This window comes from Tachypleus tridentatus, chromosome 7 (assembly GCF_004210375.1).
Source record: "Tachypleus tridentatus isolate NWPU-2018 chromosome 7, ASM421037v1, whole genome shotgun sequence".
Taxonomy (NCBI): Eukaryota; Metazoa; Arthropoda; class Merostomata; order Xiphosura; family Limulidae; genus Tachypleus; species Tachypleus tridentatus.
Window position 1 is genome coordinate 161,414,471 of NC_134831.1, and position 23,314 is coordinate 161,437,784.

The 23,314-nt window shown below is 34.3% G+C and overlaps 1 protein-coding gene across 8 annotated transcripts in view; it reads right to left on the reverse strand.

The window, feature by feature from the left end:
* The window catches only part of LOC143257055 (DNA-binding protein RFX2-like), a 79,351-nt gene that overhangs the window by 27,422 nt on the left and 28,615 nt on the right, over positions 1-23,314 (reverse strand). For 2 of the 8 annotated variants that reach the window (XM_076515172.1, XM_076515170.1), the window contains exons 2-8: positions 20,472-20,606; positions 16,319-16,523; positions 15,799-15,919; positions 14,539-14,641; positions 7,711-7,869; positions 2,321-2,422; positions 74-250 (exon numbers count right to left, since the gene is read on the reverse strand). In XM_076515172.1, the coding sequence (XP_076371287.1) occupies positions 74-250; positions 2,321-2,422; positions 7,711-7,869; positions 14,539-14,641; positions 15,799-15,919; positions 16,319-16,523; positions 20,472-20,588 (984 nt within the window). In that variant the 5' untranslated portion in view covers positions 20,589-20,606. Of the gene's footprint in view, positions 1-73; positions 251-2,320; positions 2,423-7,710; positions 7,870-14,538; positions 14,642-15,798; positions 15,920-16,318; positions 16,537-17,219; positions 17,365-20,471; positions 20,607-23,314 lie in introns of those variants that run through there. The other 6 variants (XM_076515175.1, XM_076515174.1, XM_076515171.1 and 3 more) reach the window with 5 other exon arrangements.

Consider the following 23,314-nt stretch of genomic DNA (forward strand, 5'->3'; position numbering starts at 1 on the left):
ACATTTTTGTATCTGTTCCTATTTAACCCTGCTCCGCAGACACAAGGCAAGGAACTCTGGAAGAAAGACCTACATGAATTATATCCATGTCGCGCACATTTTGTGGTTGAGAATGGTGGGTTGACAAGGGTTGAGGCTGTTGGGGTTGAAGCTGCAGCTGATTATTTTCAGGGGAACTGTGGAGAGTCTGGATCACACACTGATCATTAGGAAAGGAGGGCATGACCTCCGTGATCTTTCGAGAGTCCTCCTGAAAAAAGTCAGTATATAAACCAATGCAAGAACTAAATTTTTACTTTCTAATCTTTAGTTGTTGTTTTTAAATTCTTAAAGGTTCAAAACCTACAGTTTTTTAATATATCAAGTTTCAACTATTAATTGAGTATCATAAAATCCATTTGATTTTATTACTATGCTTTGCAAACACAAACAAAACCACCTCCTTCCAATAAAGGAAGTATTTTATGCAGATTTGGGTGAAACTTCATTATTTCTAATATACTGACCTAAAATAATGTAACCCAAATATATATTCTTCATCAATTCACAGTTTCTGCTAAAGAATTATTATTTTTTACTTCACAAACATGGCAGTCTGTTATGTATAGTGAGCTTAAAAATGCTATAATGCTCATTTCCTTTTATGATTTTCATATTTCTCAAATTTTCTGTTCTGTTCTTACCACACTGAACTGTATGATCTAGAGAACCTATAAAAAAAGTTAATTTTTATTGAACAGACCCAATAAAGAATGAACCACACAATATTTAAATTAATTACCACTGTACAATATGCAACAATATCAAATGAAACTTTCCAGGTCAATAAATATATGCAAAAATTAAAATATCTATAATTTAATAAATCCAGATACACTTATAAGAAACTAGGTTTACAAGGTGCAATGAACTTTAATGAATAAATTGACTGATACTGTAAACAGTGGTGTAACAGTTTTGTTTGATGATAAAATAACAAATCTCGTACTCACTATCGTTACTTGTATCAAGTGGATGAAACATTAGTGAACAAAGTAGAGCAGTTCTGATTATATTAGTAAGAAACTGGATATCAGAATAAGAGTTTGGTCTGCATGACTTTAAGCCAGTACACTGATTTACATACAGCTTTAGCAAAAAAACTACAGTTAACTTTCTAAAAGAAAAAAAAATCAAATATTCTTTCCAAATTTAAACTCCCTATAGGTTTTCTAACCCTAAATGTAATTCTTATCTTCAAAAATTATAAATACAAGATTATAAAACTTACATTTTATTGACATTACCTTACAGAATCAAAACATTTAATTTTTTTTATGAAATCTTAATTAATTAAAAGAAATGTTAATCAGTTTTTATGCTAAATTTACATATATGCTATGTAGTATGAGTATGTAAAACAAATGTTGATAAAGGAAATACTGAAGAGTTTAAACTAATAACTTAAAATACTTGTAATTTATAGTGCAATGATCAGCTCAATGTTTTTAAGCCATACACTTGAACAACAAATCAATACACAAGAAATGAAAAACAGGATTCCAAACAATTTCTCAAAAGAAACTATAACATTTTCTAAAATACAGACTACTTATAAATGCCCACCCTCCATAAAGATGTTTGATAAAAACACTTGTTTTATGATACCGTTCAACTTTAAATTAGCTGTTTTCCTACAAGCTAATGTTTAATCAATAGACTTGTGAATTGACTAAAATAATTCTGATATCAAGCTTAAGAGGTAAACACTAAATTTTTTATGGTTACAGACACAATAAATCTCTTATATCTTAAAAAGACATACATTAGTCTGATTCTGTTTACTTTAGTTGCTTCTATTAAACTGTATAGTTTAGCATGTCCCTGCACTTTTCATTCTAAAATAAATATATTAAAAATAATTTTTCCACTTACAATAAACAACTTTAGCAAAAACACAAGTAATTTTGGTGTTGTTTTAACTTACAATTCTTTCTACACTTAATAATTTACTGTATCCCTGCTACATCTCACCATTTTCCCAATTATAATTACATAATTGACTTTTTAAAACTAGAAATAATTACTCCTGAATAAAAAAAGGCTGACTCTTCTATCATTCCAAGAAAAGTGTAAGATTGATTAGTAGGAAAGAACAGAAAAAGTAATTGAAAGTAGACCACAATATTAATATAAATGTTAGGTCACATGAGGAGGGGAGAGCAATTATATTAATTTACATATTATTAATTGTCAGCATTTCTTCTAGAAGATGAAAGATAAAACAGAAACATAAATAGATTAGCACAAAGGATGACAGTCACCACAAAAAAGTACTTACAGTTACTGGGGAAATGCGAGTGGTTGTGGAAGAGGCAGTGTTAAGATTCTGATGAGATTCTCCCTCTAGAAGTGCCTCCTGCACCTTATAGCCCCCGCTGTCCTCCAGAATGTGGACCATTAGTAAGAACAAACACGAAAAAAATACATGGCACACCAAGACACACAAGCCCATACAAAGCAAATTAAGTTTATCTTCTTTTTTTCTTTTTATTTTTCACACTCATATCACAGAAATCAGTCAGCCTTTAACAACAACCTGAAACAGGAAATCTACACTGATAGGAAAAGAAAGAATTGTACTACTAAAAACTAACAAACCAGAAAATCAAATTATTATTTTGTTTTTCATTCTGATTCTATGAAGTTCAAACTAACAAGATTATTAGTAAATAAAATCCCAAGAACAATATATTTAAACTCAGTATTTAGTTTCAAAAATAGAGGATGGCCTTTTATTTGACAGTGTTTCAAGGTATACAATTAAATATTTCATATCAAAGAAATCCTTAGTTTCTTTTAACACATATTTTTATGGGCATGACCAAAATTCAATAAATTTAGTTGTCTTTATTATCAAGTATACTGTGTTTCAAGCACTAAGGACTTGTATTTTCAACAGCAGTGTATTAACTAATTTTATAAATGGCTGAAACCTGAATTAATAGACATATATAAGATTATTAAACATTTTCAAACTCTTAATAACAACATTTAGTGATGTAAAATCTAACCAGAGTCAATTCCAATACTAATTAATGAAAAATGCATTCTTTTTGGAAATCATCAATTAGATACTTTTATGTTTTACATAACATGGGAAAGTTGTTGCAAAGCTAATATATCCAGAATATGACCTAACATATAAATTCAGGAGAGGCTTTTATATCTTTTTAAACATGTTTTACTTTCAGGAAAAAACTGCACATTTCACTGTCTTTGGGATTTCAAGACTAGTAACTGCTGTCTTTCACAGATGGACAACAAAACAAATCAAATATTTAATATGTCATAACTAAACCAAACGATTCAATATGAATACAAATACCCTAAAATGGTTTTATTTGCACAGATCATCTAAGTTCACAGATACAGTTCATTACAGAAAGTTCTTATTTCTGCTTAAAACTAGTCCAGTCATATAATTAATGTACAGACAGTAAACATATAGTTGGCATAGAGTGTGCTAGTTAATATAAGTCAGTAATTCAGTTAATAAGCTAATTAATACTATCTTTCATGTACTATTCAATGTAATCAGTTCTTCCAACAAATACAATTGCTTCACAATGAAGCATATACAACAAAAGGTGCACTAAAACAAAAAATACAAAAAAATTTAAACATAACATTCCAACACTGAATTCTATCAGCAACTGTTGCAGATTTGAAAACTAAAATACATTGAAACAAGGATATTTCAACCTATAACACCTTTAACTTTAGTTTGTCTCTCATAATCATTAAATTTTAAGCTATGTTAAGTGCTAGTTGTTATGTATTTTAAGGGAAATAACATTATTTACTAATATACATGCATTTAAAAAAGATAATTTGCTTATTGTACAGTGTTCAAAGTAAGTGGTTTCCAGATGTCAGAGACAACCAAAATTATCACTTGCCAAATAAAATGTACCACTGTGTTGTCTGTAGGAAAATTACAACATGGCCAAATCCCATGACAGTTAAGGTGTCTAGCCATATCAGCATACTCAGTGTACTATATATAATACAAGCAGTATGTTTGTGGTCACAACGTTCTGATTTCCACAGACACGTGAACATCAAGACTGCACATACTGTCAACCAATAAGAAGGTTTGTTATAACTTCTTGCTAACCTGTCACAATGTATGACTCATAATAGTTCACCACTCAAAATATTTTGATAATACCATATTCAGTTCTGCCAGTTATGTTTTACATGTTTTTGTCCATTAGACTTTAATAACATTTTTGAGGTAAGTTGTGGGTCTGAAATGGTTAAGTAAGCTTTGCTTTAACTGTTAAACTCATAACTCTTTGCATGTCTGCCAGAATTATTTTGATGATGTCCTGATAATTATCACCATACCTTACAAAATTTCATTTTTTAAAATTCTGTTTCTCCTTTCAGTATTAGGGGTACCCACATAAATCACTACTGAGTAAATAACCTCCAACTTCTCACTGTTGTAGAAGGCCCTGTAGAGAGACTGGTGGATGATGAAGTAGTCTTGACTTCCAGATTATTTTTCAATGCCCACTGATGATGTCATCTCAATACACTTCAGTTGTTCATAGTAGGTAAAGGAAATCCAGTTCAAATACCTCTGTCATCTCTCAGCAGGCATTTTATTTGCAATATGTGGGTTTTGACATATTTTTTGACAGCAGTGATGCATGCATTAGTTACATCTTCTGTAACAGAAGCAGTGAAACAGTCAATGTGTGTTATCACTGATGTCACTGTTTAAACCAGGATCATGCATGTTCTTCAGCAAAATCTCAAAGTCATTACTAATAGTTCATCCATCTTGCAGATCTACCTCAGCCGATCATTATCTCTGGTTATGGTAATGGATGTAGAACCAGAAGGTGGATAAAGTCTAGTTGGGGCTCCCTTTTGTGGCTTCTTTCTACTTGTACGTCCTGGATGGAATGATGCCTCCCTCTGATTTCGTTTTCTTCTCTTTTTTCATTGACTGTCGCTTCTTTAGTTCACGTTCAGACTGCCTAAGCATATATTGAGTTATATCAAATGTTTCTTTGTCTGCTTTTGGAGACTGTTGTCTTGTGTCCCTGTGTGGCTGAGAGGATATCCTAACTGTTAAAGTCTTGCTGCCTGACTAAGCTGCACATTTAGATCCTTCTGATTCTAGTTTTTCCTTTTCACAGTAAAAATACTTCTTCAATGGCTTCCACATGTCCAATATTCTATTGAGGCACACCCCAAGTGATAGCCATCTTGTGTTAACAAGTTGTAGAATTTTTCTTGTTTCTTTGTCATACAATCCTTGAAACTCTTTGAAATGTTGTTTTCTGCTAGCACTTTTGTCCAGAAAATAGTAGATATCTATCAATATATCAGAAACTGGACAGGGCAGTTCTCTGGAAGCTTTCTAGGCAGGAATATTCATGAGATGACAGGCACAGCCCATGAAGTAAATGCTAGGCTGTTGTCTTGAGATGTGTCCCATCACACCTTTACCTATACCAGACATAATTGAGGCATTGTCTGAAGAAAAACTAAGACAGTTTTCCCATGGAATTTTCCTCTTTGTCAGTTCGTGGTCCAAAAGCTTGAAAATATTCTCTCCTGTTGAAGCTTCTTTCCGTTCCACCATTGTCAAAAGAGAACAAACAATTTTTCCAAGTAAAGGGTCAAAATATCATACAACCACTGGATACAGTTTTGAGTCATCCATGTCTGTGGATCCATCTGTGGCAAGTATGCTTGAAATCATTTTGCCATCTTCACAACCCAACATTTGTACAATAGCTGTGGTTTTGGTTCTAGCACATCCATATTTTTTCACTATATCAGAGTCTGGGAACATTTTTCTGAATAGATGTCCTGCATGATCGGCTACAGCTAGGGGTAAATTATGAGCCATGACGAATTGCATGAACATCACTTCTGCATTTATGGTTTCATATTCTGAATTCTTACTCATAAATATAGTTATCTGCATCGTTTTTGTCTTCACCTCAGCCTTTTGTTGATGAGATGCTGATTTTGTATGTCTGGAACACTCATTTATCCCGCCATGTGCCACAGAAAAATCGATGTGACAAACTGTACAAAATGCATGACTGTCACTGATTTTTGATGCAATGAACAGATATTTTGCACTATACTTTTTCCTAAATTTTAGATTCACAGTTTTAGTCCTTTTAGATTTGCCAGAAACAAGACAATCTGGCGAACGAGGCCTCTTTTTTCCATCTTGTAAACAAACTCATTGGTGTTTCTATGCTGCTTAGAAAATGAGAAATATCCATCTACACGAACGCTGATTGGCTGACAAGCACTGATGATGTAACTATGGATTCTCCCACGTACCCAGTATGGAGAAGCACAGCACTCAAACTATTGGTAGATGTCAAAGATACAAATATTTTTTATTACTTCAAGCACAAACATGATTATCGCAAGTAGCTATTTGGACTATGCCTTTTATTTATTATCAAAATTTTTTTGTATCTCACTAGAAATTTTCTTTACACCCCTTTCAAGCTCTGGGGGAACAATTTATCACTTTATTGTATAGGCCTATATAATATATAATAATTTGGGAGTTGCAACAAGTTGTAATATTTGTCTGTATGAGCATATAGTTGTAATGTATACACCAAAATCATAATGATTACGCTTAAATCGTGATTGTTGGCATCTCTGCAAAACAAATAAAAACACTTCATGGAACTCCTGGTTCATTAAAAAAAAAAAAAAAGAGAGAGATAATAACATGGTTTTGATTAGTTTCCAGCCAAATAGACATAAATGTTATCAGATAATGTCACTGTCTGGTGGATAAATCAGGATTTTCAGCATCTGCTCAGATTTCAGGAATCAATTTTGAGTCAAAGGTAAAATATCAATTCAAAGTAGTCATGAAGTCTTTGAAAGGAGAGGCCAATCACGAATAAGATAAAAAAAAATAAAAGAACATTCCAATTTTCCTGGCAAAGTGGCTGTTCACAGCTCAAGCCTGACAAACAGAAACAGCAAGTGTTCATGCTCATGAAATTCCTTGATAAAGTCATGATTTTTTTCAACTAATGAGCTATCTTGTGTGGTATTTGATTTAAAACAACATAATATCACATTTGTAATTTTTATTATTCAACTAATGTGTTCATTAAAGTGTGGACAACTATAATTTATTACAGACAGCAATAACTGGTTCAAAGTGTGTCCCCAGGACAACCCAATATGTAAGTCTTATTTCAAACACTGCTGTAGATAGTACAAATAGGTTCAACTTTGTAATAAAATTAATCAGTCTTCATTTCACAGATTCACATATAGTTTTAGTAGTTCACTGGTTTCTAAGTTATAGTTTAAGGCATACAAAAGATCATTCCTCATTTCTTTAACATGAAAGCTTATAAACCACTGCAGTTCCAGCATTTTATTTGTCTAGCTTATATAATTATTCCAATTTTAAATTCAGTTGTTTTTTTATATTAATACATACTCTACATATGTAGACAATTACACCAGCACATTAAAATGTAATGCTGTTGAACTTAATCACATTCTGTTTTCAAATTTCTCACCTTACAATACAATGTCTAAATCAAGCTTTGGAAACATCAGAGTTCCAGAGTCACAGTGGAATAATCCTTCTAATTTAGAATAAAACAGAGACTTAAAAATGGTATTTTATAATATATGTTAACTTACTGTGGTTGGAGAGGCACGTGTGGTATGAGCTAGAGGATTTCCGTCACTGTCGATAGTAGCATGTTGCACTAGGTAGGTGCCACCTGTTTGATGTGCTAAAAGTTGCCCCTGGATGCCAACAGTGTTGGCACTGACTGTGCTTCCAACCTGCATGATCAACTAGTAAGTGTCATATAATTTCAAAAAAAACAAAACTTTAAAACATATGTTCTCTCTCTTTCAGTTATGCATTTCTAAAACATCTCAATGTGTATTAATAATCTACCCAAGCAAATATATTCTTATATGTGCAAAGTTTCTATTAAGACACATGTAATACTGAGCTGATTTGTGCTGTTCTTAAAGCTCTATGGGTTGATAATAAGAAACTACTGAATTATAGTTTTTGTTTACCCATACTAACATATTATATACTTAATTAAGACTGATGAATGAAAGTACTTTACTATGTATGAATACTTGTTTTTAATTCAATGTGATATTCCATATACAAGTGTCAAATGATGGTTTTTACTTCCTATATCAATTTGAACTTCAGTTGTAATGGATCTGTGAATCAAAGGCAAATATAACAATATATTTGTCCCCACTTTATGTAGCTATAATGAAACACCTGAAGTTTGTTGGTTCAGATTAAGTTTTAAGTAAGCTATTAGTAGATTTTTTGTTACCCTCAGTTTTCTAGTTAATAGAAGACAACATTTTATTGTATTTAAAGACAACTAACTGAAAGTTAAGCATTTGTTGGTTGTTTATAAAGCTGAATGTTGATATCATGACATGGAACACAGAAGTGGAATACATTATATTAAAATTATTTTGCAACCTCACCACATCATTTACAGTCTATATTGTATGTTTGGCCATGATCTAACTGAAGGGATTACATCTTGACAACAGGCCAATTGCACAATTTCCATTATGAAAGGATCTATCTTAACTAGATTTATAAGATTATCATGTTCAAAGAACATCACTCCTCCTTGACTATTTTTTAAGATATATCTTGTGCACACTGATAATGGTTTCCAAACACTTGTTTTAATAGTTTGATCAAAGAGAAATATATAGGTCACTTGACAGGTAATTCTTCACATGGAATACCAATAATACCTGTTTCATTCTCTAGCTACTTGAAACCTCATCTTTGTGATCCATACACTACTGGCCTTATTTCTATACAAAGGGACCAAAACATTACAATAACTAAAGTTCATCTTGTCTTTGTATCTACTCTTCTGATTCCTAACTTACCCATGGCACAGAATTCAGTAATGATTGTGAAGCCCTTGAAAAAAGATTCAGGGTATGATCTGTACCACTTATGAAAACATTTTACCACATGAGTGGTATAAAATTGCATGAGACTTGTCAAAGGTATCAAGGAGCACCTACACTTCTTCAGATATCACCATATTTCCATTTCCCTTTCACTGGCTACTGCTCATACAGTTCTATATATATGGTCTTCCTTTTCTGGATGTCATTGAAGCAGTTTGTATATCTATGATTTGTGTCACTTTTCCAGATCAAGATTCTCACTGCTTGTATCTCATATTACTGCCTACAAAATCTGAATGATTTTGCCACAGACCTTCTTCATGAATTCTCACCTACTACTGTGAGAGGTCACATCATATTCAAACATAATACAATAGGCATCCCACTCCACCACAGCAGCTTCAGATTGCTTAAACTCCTCCGGGTGGAGTACTAGGGGGAGAACTGTGACCTTCAACATTATCCCCCTTGTTTTGTGTGAACATGAAGCATATTGAGAACTTATGTTGATTGGTCCAGATATGGGATCCCAACTAAAAAGGTGAACTGAAGCAAGACAGAACAACTCCAGAGAAACATCATCTCCTTGAACAGAACCATGTAGCATTGGATTGGAACACAAACTTCCAGATGCCACCACACAGAAGAGGATTGCCCTTAGAAGTCATATGCAACTTCACTTTCTGGACAATCACAGAAGCTAGGCACAACATCAACCCTTGGAGCCAACCACACACAGAGATGAAATGCATTCAATATTGTGCATGTGCAACCTTACCCACAGAATAATATTGTATTGGATCACATACTAACCTTTGAGTACTACCAAAAGGAAGTGGTTTATCTCTACAAATGATATGCAACAGCACCCTTGGGATAGTTAGGGAAGATGAGTACAATATTAATCCTCATAGCCCACTGTACAGAGATGGAGCACAAAAATAGAAGAGCAGCATCTATACATCAGCAAAACACTGCCATCCTACTCTCAGTTGAATGGATACTGTGTATTTATTTATGCTGTTTGATCTCATTCAGGAAGAAATCCCATGGTCCACCACCCCAGTGGCTCAGAACTGGAAAGTGGTAAGGACTTCCATACTCCACAAGAAGAACAAAGACAAAGAGGGATAAAACATGGCAAACAGCCTGAAGAAGTGTCAACACCAAAGACAGTGCAAGAGGTAACTGGGAAAGTTGAAAACTGAATATAATAATGATGCAAATATATCACAAAGGAAAACTTACTAGTGATCTTGTAGAACACCCCATCTCAACAGTGTGCTTTACTGGCCATAGGAATATTATATTTTATGATAGCTTCATGGCTGTACAGAGTGGATTTGTGATAGATTAGGTATACATGGATAGGCAACATTCACCACAGAGTGGGATTCTGAGGATAAAAAAAGTAACATGCCCCTAAAAAAAATTAAAATGTATATAAAAAGGACAACTAGTCACAGTCTCACTGAAGTTTAAAGGATGGCACCAAGTGGAAGATGATACCCCAACAAAAAAGAAGCAGCTACCTGATGCAGATAATAGGAGATGAATATATAAGTAGTAGTCTAATGGAAAATGGAGATAAGACACCAGGGAAAAGGTAAGGTTTCTGATCTGATGTGACAACACCTAGAATAGATTTGGAGAAAAAAAATAACCCAAACAAATCAAATGCTTAACCAATTGGTAAATGTTGACGGAGAAATGTCATGAACAGAGAAACATTGTCAGGGGATGAAAAGATAAGAATGAGCACCCCAGAAGGAAGTTGTGCAAGCAATGTAACAAAGAAAAGCACATATGAGACACAGAAGCCTATCCAGATCATATCAGAAACAAAAGTGGGAGACGGAAGGAAGGGAAATCAGTGAGAAAGAAGAACTACTTTTATGAGCTGCCAAACTCTACAGAAGGAAGAATTGATCTGGATAAAGGAGAACATATATGAAATGGTACAGAGTGTGTAAAATTGATACCAAATATCTGACCAGCATTACTCACAGGCTACCAGGAGTAGGAAGTAGGTCATAGAGAGAAGAGACACAAAGAATAGGAGAGCAAAAGTTCAAAAAGAGGTTGAGTAAGACACACACTAACATCTCAGTTCATAAGGACTACTCAACAAGGTCTACAAATCAGGAAGGAATGCAACAAAAAAGAGAGAGTAGTGGAAGAAAACATAAAACTGTACTGGGAAAAACAGGTGTGGGATAAGATTGCTTGATATCCAACAGTGGATGAGCCCAAAGTTTCATGATTAAACAGTCAAGTGAGAAAATCTGTAACAAAAGGAATGGTTGGTGAAGAATAAAAAAACTCTGACTCAAAAACCAATGGTGGAAGATATGCCATTTACATTGAAAACTGGCAATGAGGAAGGGTAAATGGAACAAGTTAAAAAGTAAGAAACTTGCCAAGATAATCTGGATATCCTTGACAAAGACTTGATAAATGCCAGGTATGAAAAGTAGGGGATAAAATGCCAATGACTGAGGTTGACATAAAAGGGATGGGATGGGAAGAAGAGGCAATGGAGGGTCAGTATGGAATTGAATTAGTTTATGATACCATGGTTGTGCTAGCCAATATCCAGACTGAGCACATGAACAGTTAGAGCTTGTGGATAAGGAACTAGAGACAAAAAGAAAAAGAAAAAAGAGAGAACTTGTAATTGAGGAAAGTGGAAAATGCATTCAGCTGAGAAGTAGCCACTATGAGCATAACCACCAGAATACCTTAGGAATAAAAACACCTAGAATATGAAAGGCCAGGAGACTTATTCCAAGTATGTGGGCCCAAAAATACAAATCTAAAGTTTTACCACAAAGGGAACAAGAACAGGTACCAATCTAAGGCTGATATAAACTAACACTGTAGAATTATTGGAATGGATCATGACAACTCAATTCCTGATTATATGAAGAAAGTGATCAAAGCTCATCACACTCCCAGAGTCTCCAAGATGTGGATATGGTAAGACCATTCAGTCATGGACCATTGACTAGAAGCTTCCTGCTGACTGACCCTTACCCCTCAACCAGGTAGAGAAGCATTGGTGAAGAGATGCAAATCTGGGTGAGGTGCAGGAAACAGTAAAACCAGTGATGTGTGGGCCAAGTTAAACTACCAAAGAAATGATTGACAAAGTAAGAAGGAAGGTTAATGAAAGAATTCAAAGGATCACAAATAAGATTCCATTGGTCATGCAAAGTCCACTGAAGAGACTCATATGTCCCCAACCCAAGGTGATAAGTGCTTCCATAGAAGTCCTCTTCTCCAGTAAGAAGTGCATGAGCAGTAAGAGAGTGAGCAGCAAGAATGTGGAGAACTAAAAACTCCATCAAATGAAGGTTGGAGTTAAAATAGACCTCCATGCAGACAAGACATGGGTACATAACAGGAAAGACTTCTTTAATGTGATAATCCAACCCACTCCAACAGCTTCAAACAAAAGGAGACAAGTGTAACATTTCTAAATGGGCTAACAAATGCCACTCATCTACATAATGGCGTAAGCATAACTCTTGAGCTTAAGTAAGTCAAGCAAAAGTTTTAACTTGACTAAAGACACACAGAGCTGAAGCAAGCCCAAAGAGCAAGTAACAAAACTGGTAAATAACCCCATGATGGACAAATTGATAACAGTATCTACAATGAGAACAAATAGAAAATATGTAGATAGACATTCTAAATATCTACCTTGGTCATCCACAATCTAGAGAGAAAGCTCACTTTAGTGTGAGGAAGGATTCCATTTTAACTGAAAAATCTGGAAATTTACTGAGGCAGAACAGATTGATTAAAGGATTCCAATCCCCCAGATTTCTCGTATATTACAAACAGCCTGAAGTGGAAACCTGGGGAAGGGTGGCTGAGAAGCTCGAAAGCTTTATGTGATAAAATAGTCTGAACCACCTTTTACAAATTTAGGTCAATAGAAGAATCTCAAGATAATGGAAAGGATATGAGAATGGTAGACAATGGGAAAGGGAAAGGAACTGGATGACAAATCCCTCTGATAAGACTGGAAGAATCCAATAATCAGTAGTGAATTCCTGCCAGGAGAAAATAAAATCAGTCAAATGAGCTCCCACTTGACCAGAAACTGCAATAAAGCCACTACTACTGCTGGAAACGATGAGAGATGTGATGATAAACATGCCCAACCGTGGAACCCCTATTAGGAGGAACAGGTAAAGGACAGAAGGGTGTCAGACACAAAACATAAACAGTGGACTGCAAGGGCTAAGGGTGTAACAAATGAGCAACTAAAGACAAAAGGGTCAAATACTGCCTCACAAATTATACATGTGATTCCAAAATTTCAGGAATATTCCCCAAAATGGAACAATTGAGAAAAGGAGCAATCTGCAAGTTCTGAAGGTAGTTGGACAGTAAACAAACAGCAAAGAAACCACAAGTGAAGTGATAGAGCTAATGAGGACAATCACACCAACATATAGGTAGAGAGAGATAAGGTAATCCCACAAAATCCCTCAGAAAATTGACTGGGTGCTTCAGAAAAAAAAAGATGCATGATGTAAAAGTACTGCAGGAGTCTCATAAGAGCAAAATGAAAAACTAGGCCTAATCATCAGGGTTATCTCCCTGATGATAAGTCAAGGCAAACTGATTTGTGGCCCATGGTGGGTAAGACACCCTAGCACCAGTTTGCAACTGAGAAATAAAATGCTCAGCATGAACCCCAATGTTAAGAGAAGAAGGAAAAACAAAACACTGAGAGGAAGAAGTGTCATTTAATAAGGGAGGAATAGAATTACAAGAAATTGGGGAAGTAGATAAAGTGGAACAAATCTGAGAAATCATGTTTAAAAAGGATTAAATTTGGCCTAAAAGATTCTGCAGGAGAGGAATGGAAAGGCACAACATAACAAAAGGAAGAAAAAAATCTGTCAGACAGTTTCAGCAGGTTTAGGAGGAAGTCAAGCACTATCAGAAGAAGAAGGTTAACTTGGATAATATTTAATCTTCTGATGAATTAATGCTGAAAATTCTTCATTCAAGCTCCCCTGACCTGAAGCCTATGTAACTGTGCTGATAGCAGATTACAGAATCTCTAAAGTGGTAACTAAATTTGGTATTCATCATAAAACTATGAAAATGAAAATTTCCCACATAGTACATTAACTCTTCTCAAATATTTAGCTATTCTAAATATAATCAAAATGTCTGAATTTTTCTGTATGTTGCTACTTTACATCTCAAGCCTACTGCAGTGTTGTAATGCTTAAAGTTAATAACTGAATACCTTAAGAAACTGTCTATACAGTTGGCAAATATTGATTTGTCTCTTATAAATCAGTTTCCTCAGCTTTAAAGGTAAAATTATACAAAATGAATATGGAGTAACTAATTTAAAACAAATTAAAAAACAATATCTTCAGAGATTCCCACATTTTTTAATGACAAGTAGTGAGTTTATTGTTTAAAAACCAAGTATAATAGGATGACTATCGAGCCTCAATGGCATCAAATGGCTAACTATGAGACAAATCCATACAATGTTTAATTTCTAAGTACCTGAGAATACGTGACAACAGTTCCAGTATTATAGTAAGCTGCCTCTGTAGCAGGGCTGTACATGGTTGATGAATCAGTAACACTGTACACTGGATATCCTGTCCTGTAGCACAGAAATACATTGTCATTACAAACAACACCAATATTCACAGTTGATTAAATTACAATATGAACTTTTTCAATGGAAACATAATAACTTACATATTCAAATTATCCTAATTTTAAGAAAAAGACATAATGCCTTCAAATAAACAACTGTATCATAATTTACTTGGTGCTGAGAGATGTCACAGGAAATACACTTGAAACTCAATAGCTTATAAGAACAAACCAAACAAACAGGAAAGACAGCTGTGGTTCCAATTATCCAGATTACATTATCCATAAAAATGCAGACTCTAAATGCTTTTATAGCTAGTAAAAAAAAAATTCCAACAATGAGTTGCAGCAATAAATTTCTATTTGGTATGTAAGTTACCAAACAGAAAGCATGATTATATTTTCACAGTTTTGATTAGTGGTGGCAGACTGAACATTCATCCATAATTAGAACCACTTGAAAAAGTGGCATTTCTTGATGTAGTAGCAGTTGTATAAATGTTAATTTCAGCCAAACACAATGTTTAAATTACTGTTGTCAACAGTCAGTAATGCAGAGTGTTATGATCTATGCACCAAAAGTTAATGTGGTTTACATTATAACAGTCATTGTTCATGAAAGTATATATATATAGAAAGCTCAGACAATTACTACAGTCTTTTAGTAATACTCACCTTACTAAAGAGTAACCAATAAATCAATACTGATAGTTTCTCAAATGATCTGGTAATTATCATACCCTCCATTGTTTATTCCCTGTAGAACCATACCTTAATTTCATGAGTGGGGTTGAAAAGAAACAGTTGTTTCTGAGTCTCATGTCATCTCTCATGCTCCTTCGGGGCTTGTTAGATTTAAAACCTAAATTACTGCCAAGTTACTTACTTGACCATTATTACGTCTGTCATCATAAGCCACGAGATGAGCTATGGCACTGGATGAAAATCAGCACCTGATATACCACAGTATGGTTAACATATTGTAACATTTTCTTTTTTTCCTTTAATTCACTGTTTCTTAGAATTATAACTTCATTTATAAATTAGCTGTATATCAAAAACTGTTATGTATGAATTAGCCTTAGATACATGTAAAAATAAAATCTCTGTGATAGAACAAAGAATTAGCTCCATGAATAAAAGATTATTAAAAGTACATACATTGATGTATTTGTTCCTCCAAACATTCCGGGATCACCTCCACCATCTACGTACTGCACAAATGTGGGCTGTGTAGCCTGAAGAGCCACAGTACCTTGTGTTTGTCCATCTGGTTGAGATACTTGAAAAAATTGTAATACAAAACAGAATTGTGAATAAGCTGAATTCACTCAACTATTTACAAAAAACAAAACAAATAAAGTATGCATTACTGAATTAGAAAGATCTAAAATATACAGATAATAAACATTCATTCACTCACTTATCTAAACACAAGTTTATTAAAAACATTTCTGTCTCTTTCCTTAAAAATATATCTAATTTTGTTTTTGTTAAAGCTAAAATGTGTGCTTCAGGAATACAATTTTATACACAACTTAAACAGATGTTTAACAATATCAAAACTGCACTAACCCACCTTGCAATAAACCAGTTGGAAGTTTGTCAGAATATTAATTTACTTACAAAATACTCACTTTATCAGTTCCTATACTGTTAGTCCAAATAATATTCAACTCACCAGCTACAGCTATAAACTGTGGAGTTCCACCAGTAGAACTTGCTTGAACTACAACACTAGATGTCTGCTGTTGTGTAGGAGCTACCACAGAAACAGAGGCAGGAACAGCTACAGTTATGGTGGCTCTGGAGCCTTCTGATGGTTGTTGTTGTTGATTTGGGGCCACAGATACTGATGGTTGATTAGATACTTGAGTTCCTGAAACCTGAGAAGAAACTCTGCATTTCATTAACTACAAATATTTTGGTTTTACCTCTTAAATATTCATAATAGGTGTTCATGGTCGAATAAAACAAATTAGATTTTCAAGTTATGTTGGGTGTATGAAAGCTTAGCTAAAAATTACTAAAATACGTAAGTATGGTTAAATAGTAGTAAACATCTTTTAAGTGATTTTTAACCATTTCTCATAAATTTGAATGAACTCACTATCAAAATAAAATAATCCTTACAATACAAAATACACTACTAACTATAGAACTGGATAAAATTCATTGTAGAATGTCAAGGTTTACTTATTATGCTCCCTAAACTCTAGTGTAATCTAGAAATAAAATTGTAAGTGCACACACATTCTGTCATTGGCTTCAAATTTGCAAGTGTAATACTTATCTGACTTAATATTTATACAAATCAAACTATAATATTAAAGTTTTTTACTGTAATGATCACTTTCTGGAAACTAAATATTTTACTGGATCCATGCCAACGTTTTAATGTTCGAACTATGACTATTCGTAGAACGTTCATTTTATAGCTAAGCCTGAATAGGCCTACAATTTATAAACCAACAGCACCTACTCGCTTGCAATGGTTAGTTGAACAGTACACGATTCTATGAGGTTTTAACATGTTGCCTTATTTTCTCATTTAACAATTCCGCGACTGTAAACATAGTTACCTGCTCTGATGAACGTTTTCCAGTATCACCTCAATAATCCATCCCTTGTTATCACGTATACACTAGAAACAAGCATGCATTCATTCTTTTCACCTAGCAACGCTACGGTAACAATTCTATTGCTGTTGCTATGGGTACAACTGGGATGTTCATTTAACGCTGATTCGTGCACGTGGTGAACCAAAAAGGCAAAAAACTATTAAACTACAAGATGAAAATGGATGAATTATTGTAAATGAAAAGGTAATCCAAACTGGGTTTATCAGACGTGATGATAATTTTAATTAGTTACACAGGAATTATTCATATAATGTTTTACGGACAGATGTCATAACACACTGGTTGCTTGGAAAACTGGTATAAAGGGAAAATATGAACAGTTGTGTAACCAATTTATAAACTTCCCCAAAACTGCGTAACATTACATGGACAATTAAAAATTTACAAAATCCCAAATAAAATATCGTTTCTCGTGTAGCCCCCAGTGGCTCAACGGTATGTCTGCGGACTTACAACGCTAAAAACAGGGTTTCGATACCCGTGGTGGGCAGAGCACAGATAGCCCATTGTGCAGCTTTGTGTTTAATTCAACAACAACAACAACGTTTCTCGTGAACAAAAAATAAATACATAAAAGTTGTCATGGTTATATACGACACAAATATTCTTGTTTGTTTCATAATTTCGCATAAAGCTACACAATGGTGTCCCTCATTTTTGTGAATCGATATATCAGTGTGTGTGCGTGTGTGTGTTTTCTTATAGCAAAGCCACATCGGGCTATCTGCTGAGTCCACCGAGGGGAATCGAGCCCCTGATTTTAGCGTTGTAAATCCGCAGGTCTACTGCCGTATCAGCGGGAGACGACATATAAGAGAGAAAGCAGCTTTTAAACAGCACTGACCGCCAGTTCTTGGGTTTTACTTATGTGAACAAACAACAGAACTCTCGGCACAAAGTACGTAGAATATTTTTGCGACAACAATTTAAACCATCGAATAAAGAATCCGACATATACACAAATCAGGCCACGCTCGGTTCACAAGTATTCTATAATACACATGCAATAAACGCTTATAGAATCCTCTAAAAAATGTTTAATTTCACACAAATACAACTTTACGACTTATATTGTACCTCATCAATACTGCCCGACTGTCGCAATGTGCTCTTTGGTGAAGGTTTATGCAGTCTGTTTTGTGTGTTATGTCAGGTGTTAATTTTTTCCATAAAAGTTATTTTCGCAGTCTGACAATGTTACAGCTCTGTGTGTGTTGTTAATTATGCGTAAAGCTACACAATGGGTTTGTTTTCATTTTCAATTTCGCACAAAGCGACACGAGAGCTATCTGCGCTAGCTATCCCTAATTTAGCAATGTAAGACTACAGCGAAGGCAGCTTGTCATCACCACCAATCGCAAACTGTTGGGTTGCGCTTTGAACAATGAATAGTGGGATTATAATGCCTCCACGGCTGAAAGCGTGAGCATGTTTCATGCGACGGAGATTCGTACCCGAGACCCTGAGATTACGAGTAGAGCTCCCTAATCACTTGGCCATGATGGGCCAACACACAATGTGTTTCCTTTGTTGTGCTCACTGTGAGTATAGAAAACCCATTGTTTAGTATTATAAGCCCACAGACTTGCTTTTGAGTCACCGGGGAGAAGGGGTAAATGTGGGTGTGTTAGTCAAACATCTCACGAATAAAATATGTTATTAAATGCTACGAATGTTATTTAGCTAAATAACCTATCTAATTACAGTGTACGAAAACTGTATTATTGCACAGAATCTTCAAAAAATTGGATATTTTGAATAATTCCAATGCCACAAAAATTATACACCACATCAACTTCTACTAAAAATTAAAAAAAAAAGTTTCTATCATCAATGGTGTGATTACATTTTAACAAATGTAACTGTTCCTCGTCTAAGCTCAAAAATACTTTGCCTCCCCCAGTAGTATTAAAACGCAAATAAAATCATGGGTTCGATGCTGAACGGATGTACAGAACACTGATAGCTTATTGTGTAATTCTGTACTAAAATAAAAAAAACAAACTTAAGCTGTAACATTTAACTTAGTCAAGTGAATGCTTCGCATGTTTCACGTTTTATTTACTAACTTTGCACAGCAAAAGTTTTACCCATTCATGAGACCTGTCTCCCTTCAGAATTATTGACAAAAAAATTGTATATCCAGTTCGTGACAATTCAAGTATATAAATATTACTTACAAAGCTGATAGTACATTATAAGACGTGTAATGTATGAAATATCTTTGGATTTACACAGTAATTTGTTAATAGGTATTATAATAACAAGCATATATATAATTTATATATTTTTTTCTATTACTAGCATTAGACTTAAGTTTAATTAGACATAATTTCCTTTGATTTCTACAATTAGGTTTTTTTACTGTTTTCTACACTTTGCATATTTTAAATACAATAGATTTCTCTAAATTTGTTTAAAGTACATACGTGCTACAAATGACACACTAACAGAAAAGTTTCTCTCATAGTAAAGTTTGTTTGTTTTTGGAATTTCGCACAAAACTACACGAGGGCTATCTGCGCTAGCCATCCTTAATTTAGTAGTGTAAGACTACAGGGAAGGCAACTAGTCATCACCACCCATCGCTGACTCTTCGGACTACTCTTTTACCAACGAATAGTGGGATTGCCCGTAACTTTATAACGCCCCCACGGCTAAAAGAGCATGTTTGGTGTGACAATTATTCGAACCCGCGATCCTCTGATTACGAGTCGAGCGCCCAAACAATCTGGCAATTTCGGGCTCGACACAAAGGTACACAATAGCTGAAATATCTATCTTTTATTTGTTTGTAGTTAGGCACAGAGTTGCCCAATGGGTTATCTGTGCTGTGTTCATCATAGACATCGAAACTTGGTTTTTGGCTTTAAGGCCTCAGACTCGCTCTAATACAACTGAGTAGTTGTTTACACTTTGTTGAAATTTAGCGTTATAAGCATTAAAGTTTACGACTGACCCCCTGCCAGAGTATTACAGAATAACTTGTTTCTAGCTTTAGTAACTTCACTTTAATATTGTAAAGTAAAATAAAACACATGAATAAAAAGACATCTAACTTTGCTTCAAAGTTATAAAAAATGAACGAATGGTTTAATGATTTATTTTTCCCTTTATAACAACATTATTATTCTCCGTTTGTTTTATAAACGTATATGTTTTCAATAAAATAATATAAAATCACATTTTTACCTGAGCTTGACTTGATTGGCTGGATGCTTGCGACTGGTGTTGACTTGTTGGTGCGTTAACTTGCACCCGGCTTGAAGTTAAAACTCGCATGTCTGACACGAAGCTCTGCGTTGTCATGACGACGACAGCCAAACGCTGTTGGGCGAAATATTATCATGAACAGGATGTTAAACACCGCTATCTTCGAACACAGTTCAGCCGCGTAGTATTAAATTAAACAATTTATTAAACAAAGATATTTTCCTGTTCATAACTGTTGGATAACAAGAACTATTTAACTTAAATAATATATATATATACACACACACATACATATAAATTCTGGGGAGTGGAAAGTAGACACAACACGGGAAGACAAACTTTGAATACAATACGTTGTTATGGCAACCCACTTTTAAGCTGTACACGGATACTTGACAATTTGGATAAATAACTGTAAACTACGTATAATATTTCTTACGTCTTTGTGTGAATGCTTATATATGTGTGTGTGTATTTCACAATTAATGCTTTTCAAGGAAACGTGATAGCAAAGAATCATAATAAAGTGCTTCGCTCTCTCTCGGTGTTTGGGTAAGAAATGTTCATACCCTGGAGGGTCAGATTCTCTATGACCTCTTCCTCCTTCCTGAACTTATGGTCTTGCCAGATTGGTATTTGTAATTGTTGAACTGACTATTATTTTGATCCTTTTCAGGGCAATGCCAATGTATTGTGGCTCATATATAGTGATTATTTTACTCTGTCAGCAGAATCTCAAGTTTGTTGGTGGCACTTAATTATTATTACTATTATTATTTTTTAGGTATTTATTTATTTTTATGTTTGAAATATAAATTAACTGGGGAGAGATATTTAGGACAAGCTTCATCATGTATGAGGTACCTATCTAGTTCACATAGTAATTCGTTTTTCACCCAATTCTTATTAAAGTACATTATTGTACAATGTAGGAGTATATCTGGTACGGTTGGTATGTTCGAATATTTGTGAATGAATTTAGATGATAGAGTTCTTGGAACTCTGTATGCTGTTGTAAGGAGTGTGTTTTGGATTGTTTGTAGTTTGGTTTTAATTATTTTATTGCTTACAGTTATCCATGCTGGAACTGCATAATCTATTACTGGTCTGATATATGTTTTATAGATTTTTAGTATGTTGTCTGTAGATGCTCCACTGTTTTTACCAGTTAGACTCCTAGCATAGTTAGTTCTTCGCCAGACTTTATTTTAAATTTCGTTAACATGATTAATCCAAGTTAACTTTGAATCATGGGTTAGACCTAAAAATTTCGCCATTGGGGCAGTCTGGAGTAGTGTGCCATTCACATATAATTCTGGCTGTTGTTTTTTGTGTTTTGTCAATTTCGTAAAGAATACGAGTTGTGTTTTTGCTGTGTTTATTTTTATTCTATATTTTTGACAGTATTCACTTATTCTATTTAATTGCAGTTGTATGTTAGTGGCTGCTATCGTGGGTGTTGCGGCACTTTTCCAGACTGCCACACCATTTGCGAACTGTGAAGAGAATCCATGATTTGGATCCTTCAGTGACATATTGTTTACATACATGATGAAGAGTATAGGGCTAACCACCCCTCCCTGAGGGACACCGGCTTCTGGAGTAAAGTACTCAGAAAAGGTACCCTCAACATTCACTCTGCACTTTCTATTTTCCAAAAAGTTAGATAGCCAGCGAATAATTCCACGCAGTAGTCCCATTTCATTCATTCGGAACCTTAGACCATCGTGCATACAATGTCGAATGCTTTCTCGATATCAAGGAAGCAAGCGACAGTACATTCTTTTTTATTGAAGCTATTTATTATAGTTTTGGTTAATCTGATTAAGTGATCTGTCGTTTGTCTAAATGTCCTGAATCCATTTTGTTCTTTTGGTAATTTTGATGTCATCTCCAAGAATGTGGAGAGTCTATTACTGATTATTCTTTCGAGAATTTTGCCTACACAGCTGGTCAGGCTGATTGGTCGGTAGCTATTAGGTTCAGTTGCTGGCTTTCCTTCCTCATGGAACATTAATATATTAGCAAGCTTCCAAGAAACTGGGATGTATCTTGAGGATAGAGATAGGTTAAAAAGTAATTTTAGGTGGTCAAACAATTTCGGAGTGCCCTTGTTTAGAAGGATAGCTTGTATTTCATCTTCACCTGGTACTTTGATTTTTTTTTATTGCTTCGAGTAGTTCTTGAAGAGATATTTCATTTGTTAGTAACGTGCTTGTATAATCTGTGTCGGAACTTGTATTTGTATCAGTTATGTTTATTGGAAAAATTGGTTCAAATTGTTTTTTGTTGTTTAATATATGGTTGGTGACTTTATTGTAGAAATATGTATTCATATCTGGATCAGTGTGAGTTTTAAATGTATTTTGAAGTTGATCTTTGAAAGCTTCGGCTATTTCTTTATTTGTGTGTGCTGTAGTATTATTATGTTTGAGTACAGGATATTACTTTGCGACTGTATTATCGTCGATGAGTCTTTTAAGATGTGACCAGAATTTTTTCGGGTCAGTTTTATCATTTAGTTTTGAGCAGTAGATTTATCTTGTTTTTGTTGTTTTATTTGTGTTCTGATGTGATTTCTAATATTGTTTATTTGCGTTTTTGTTTCTCTGTCTCTTGTTATCATGTACTGTCTTCTTAATTGTCTTCGTTTTTTGATTAAGGTGGTGGGTTTCCATGTGTTGTTTGTTGTTTTATGGTGTTGTTTTCTTGGCTGTTTTCTGAAGGCACTCCGTTATAGTTTCACAGTAATTCTCCATTTTAGTTTGGGTTTTAACTTCTTTTATAACTTTATTAGGTAAAAGGTTGTCTAATTCCTGTTT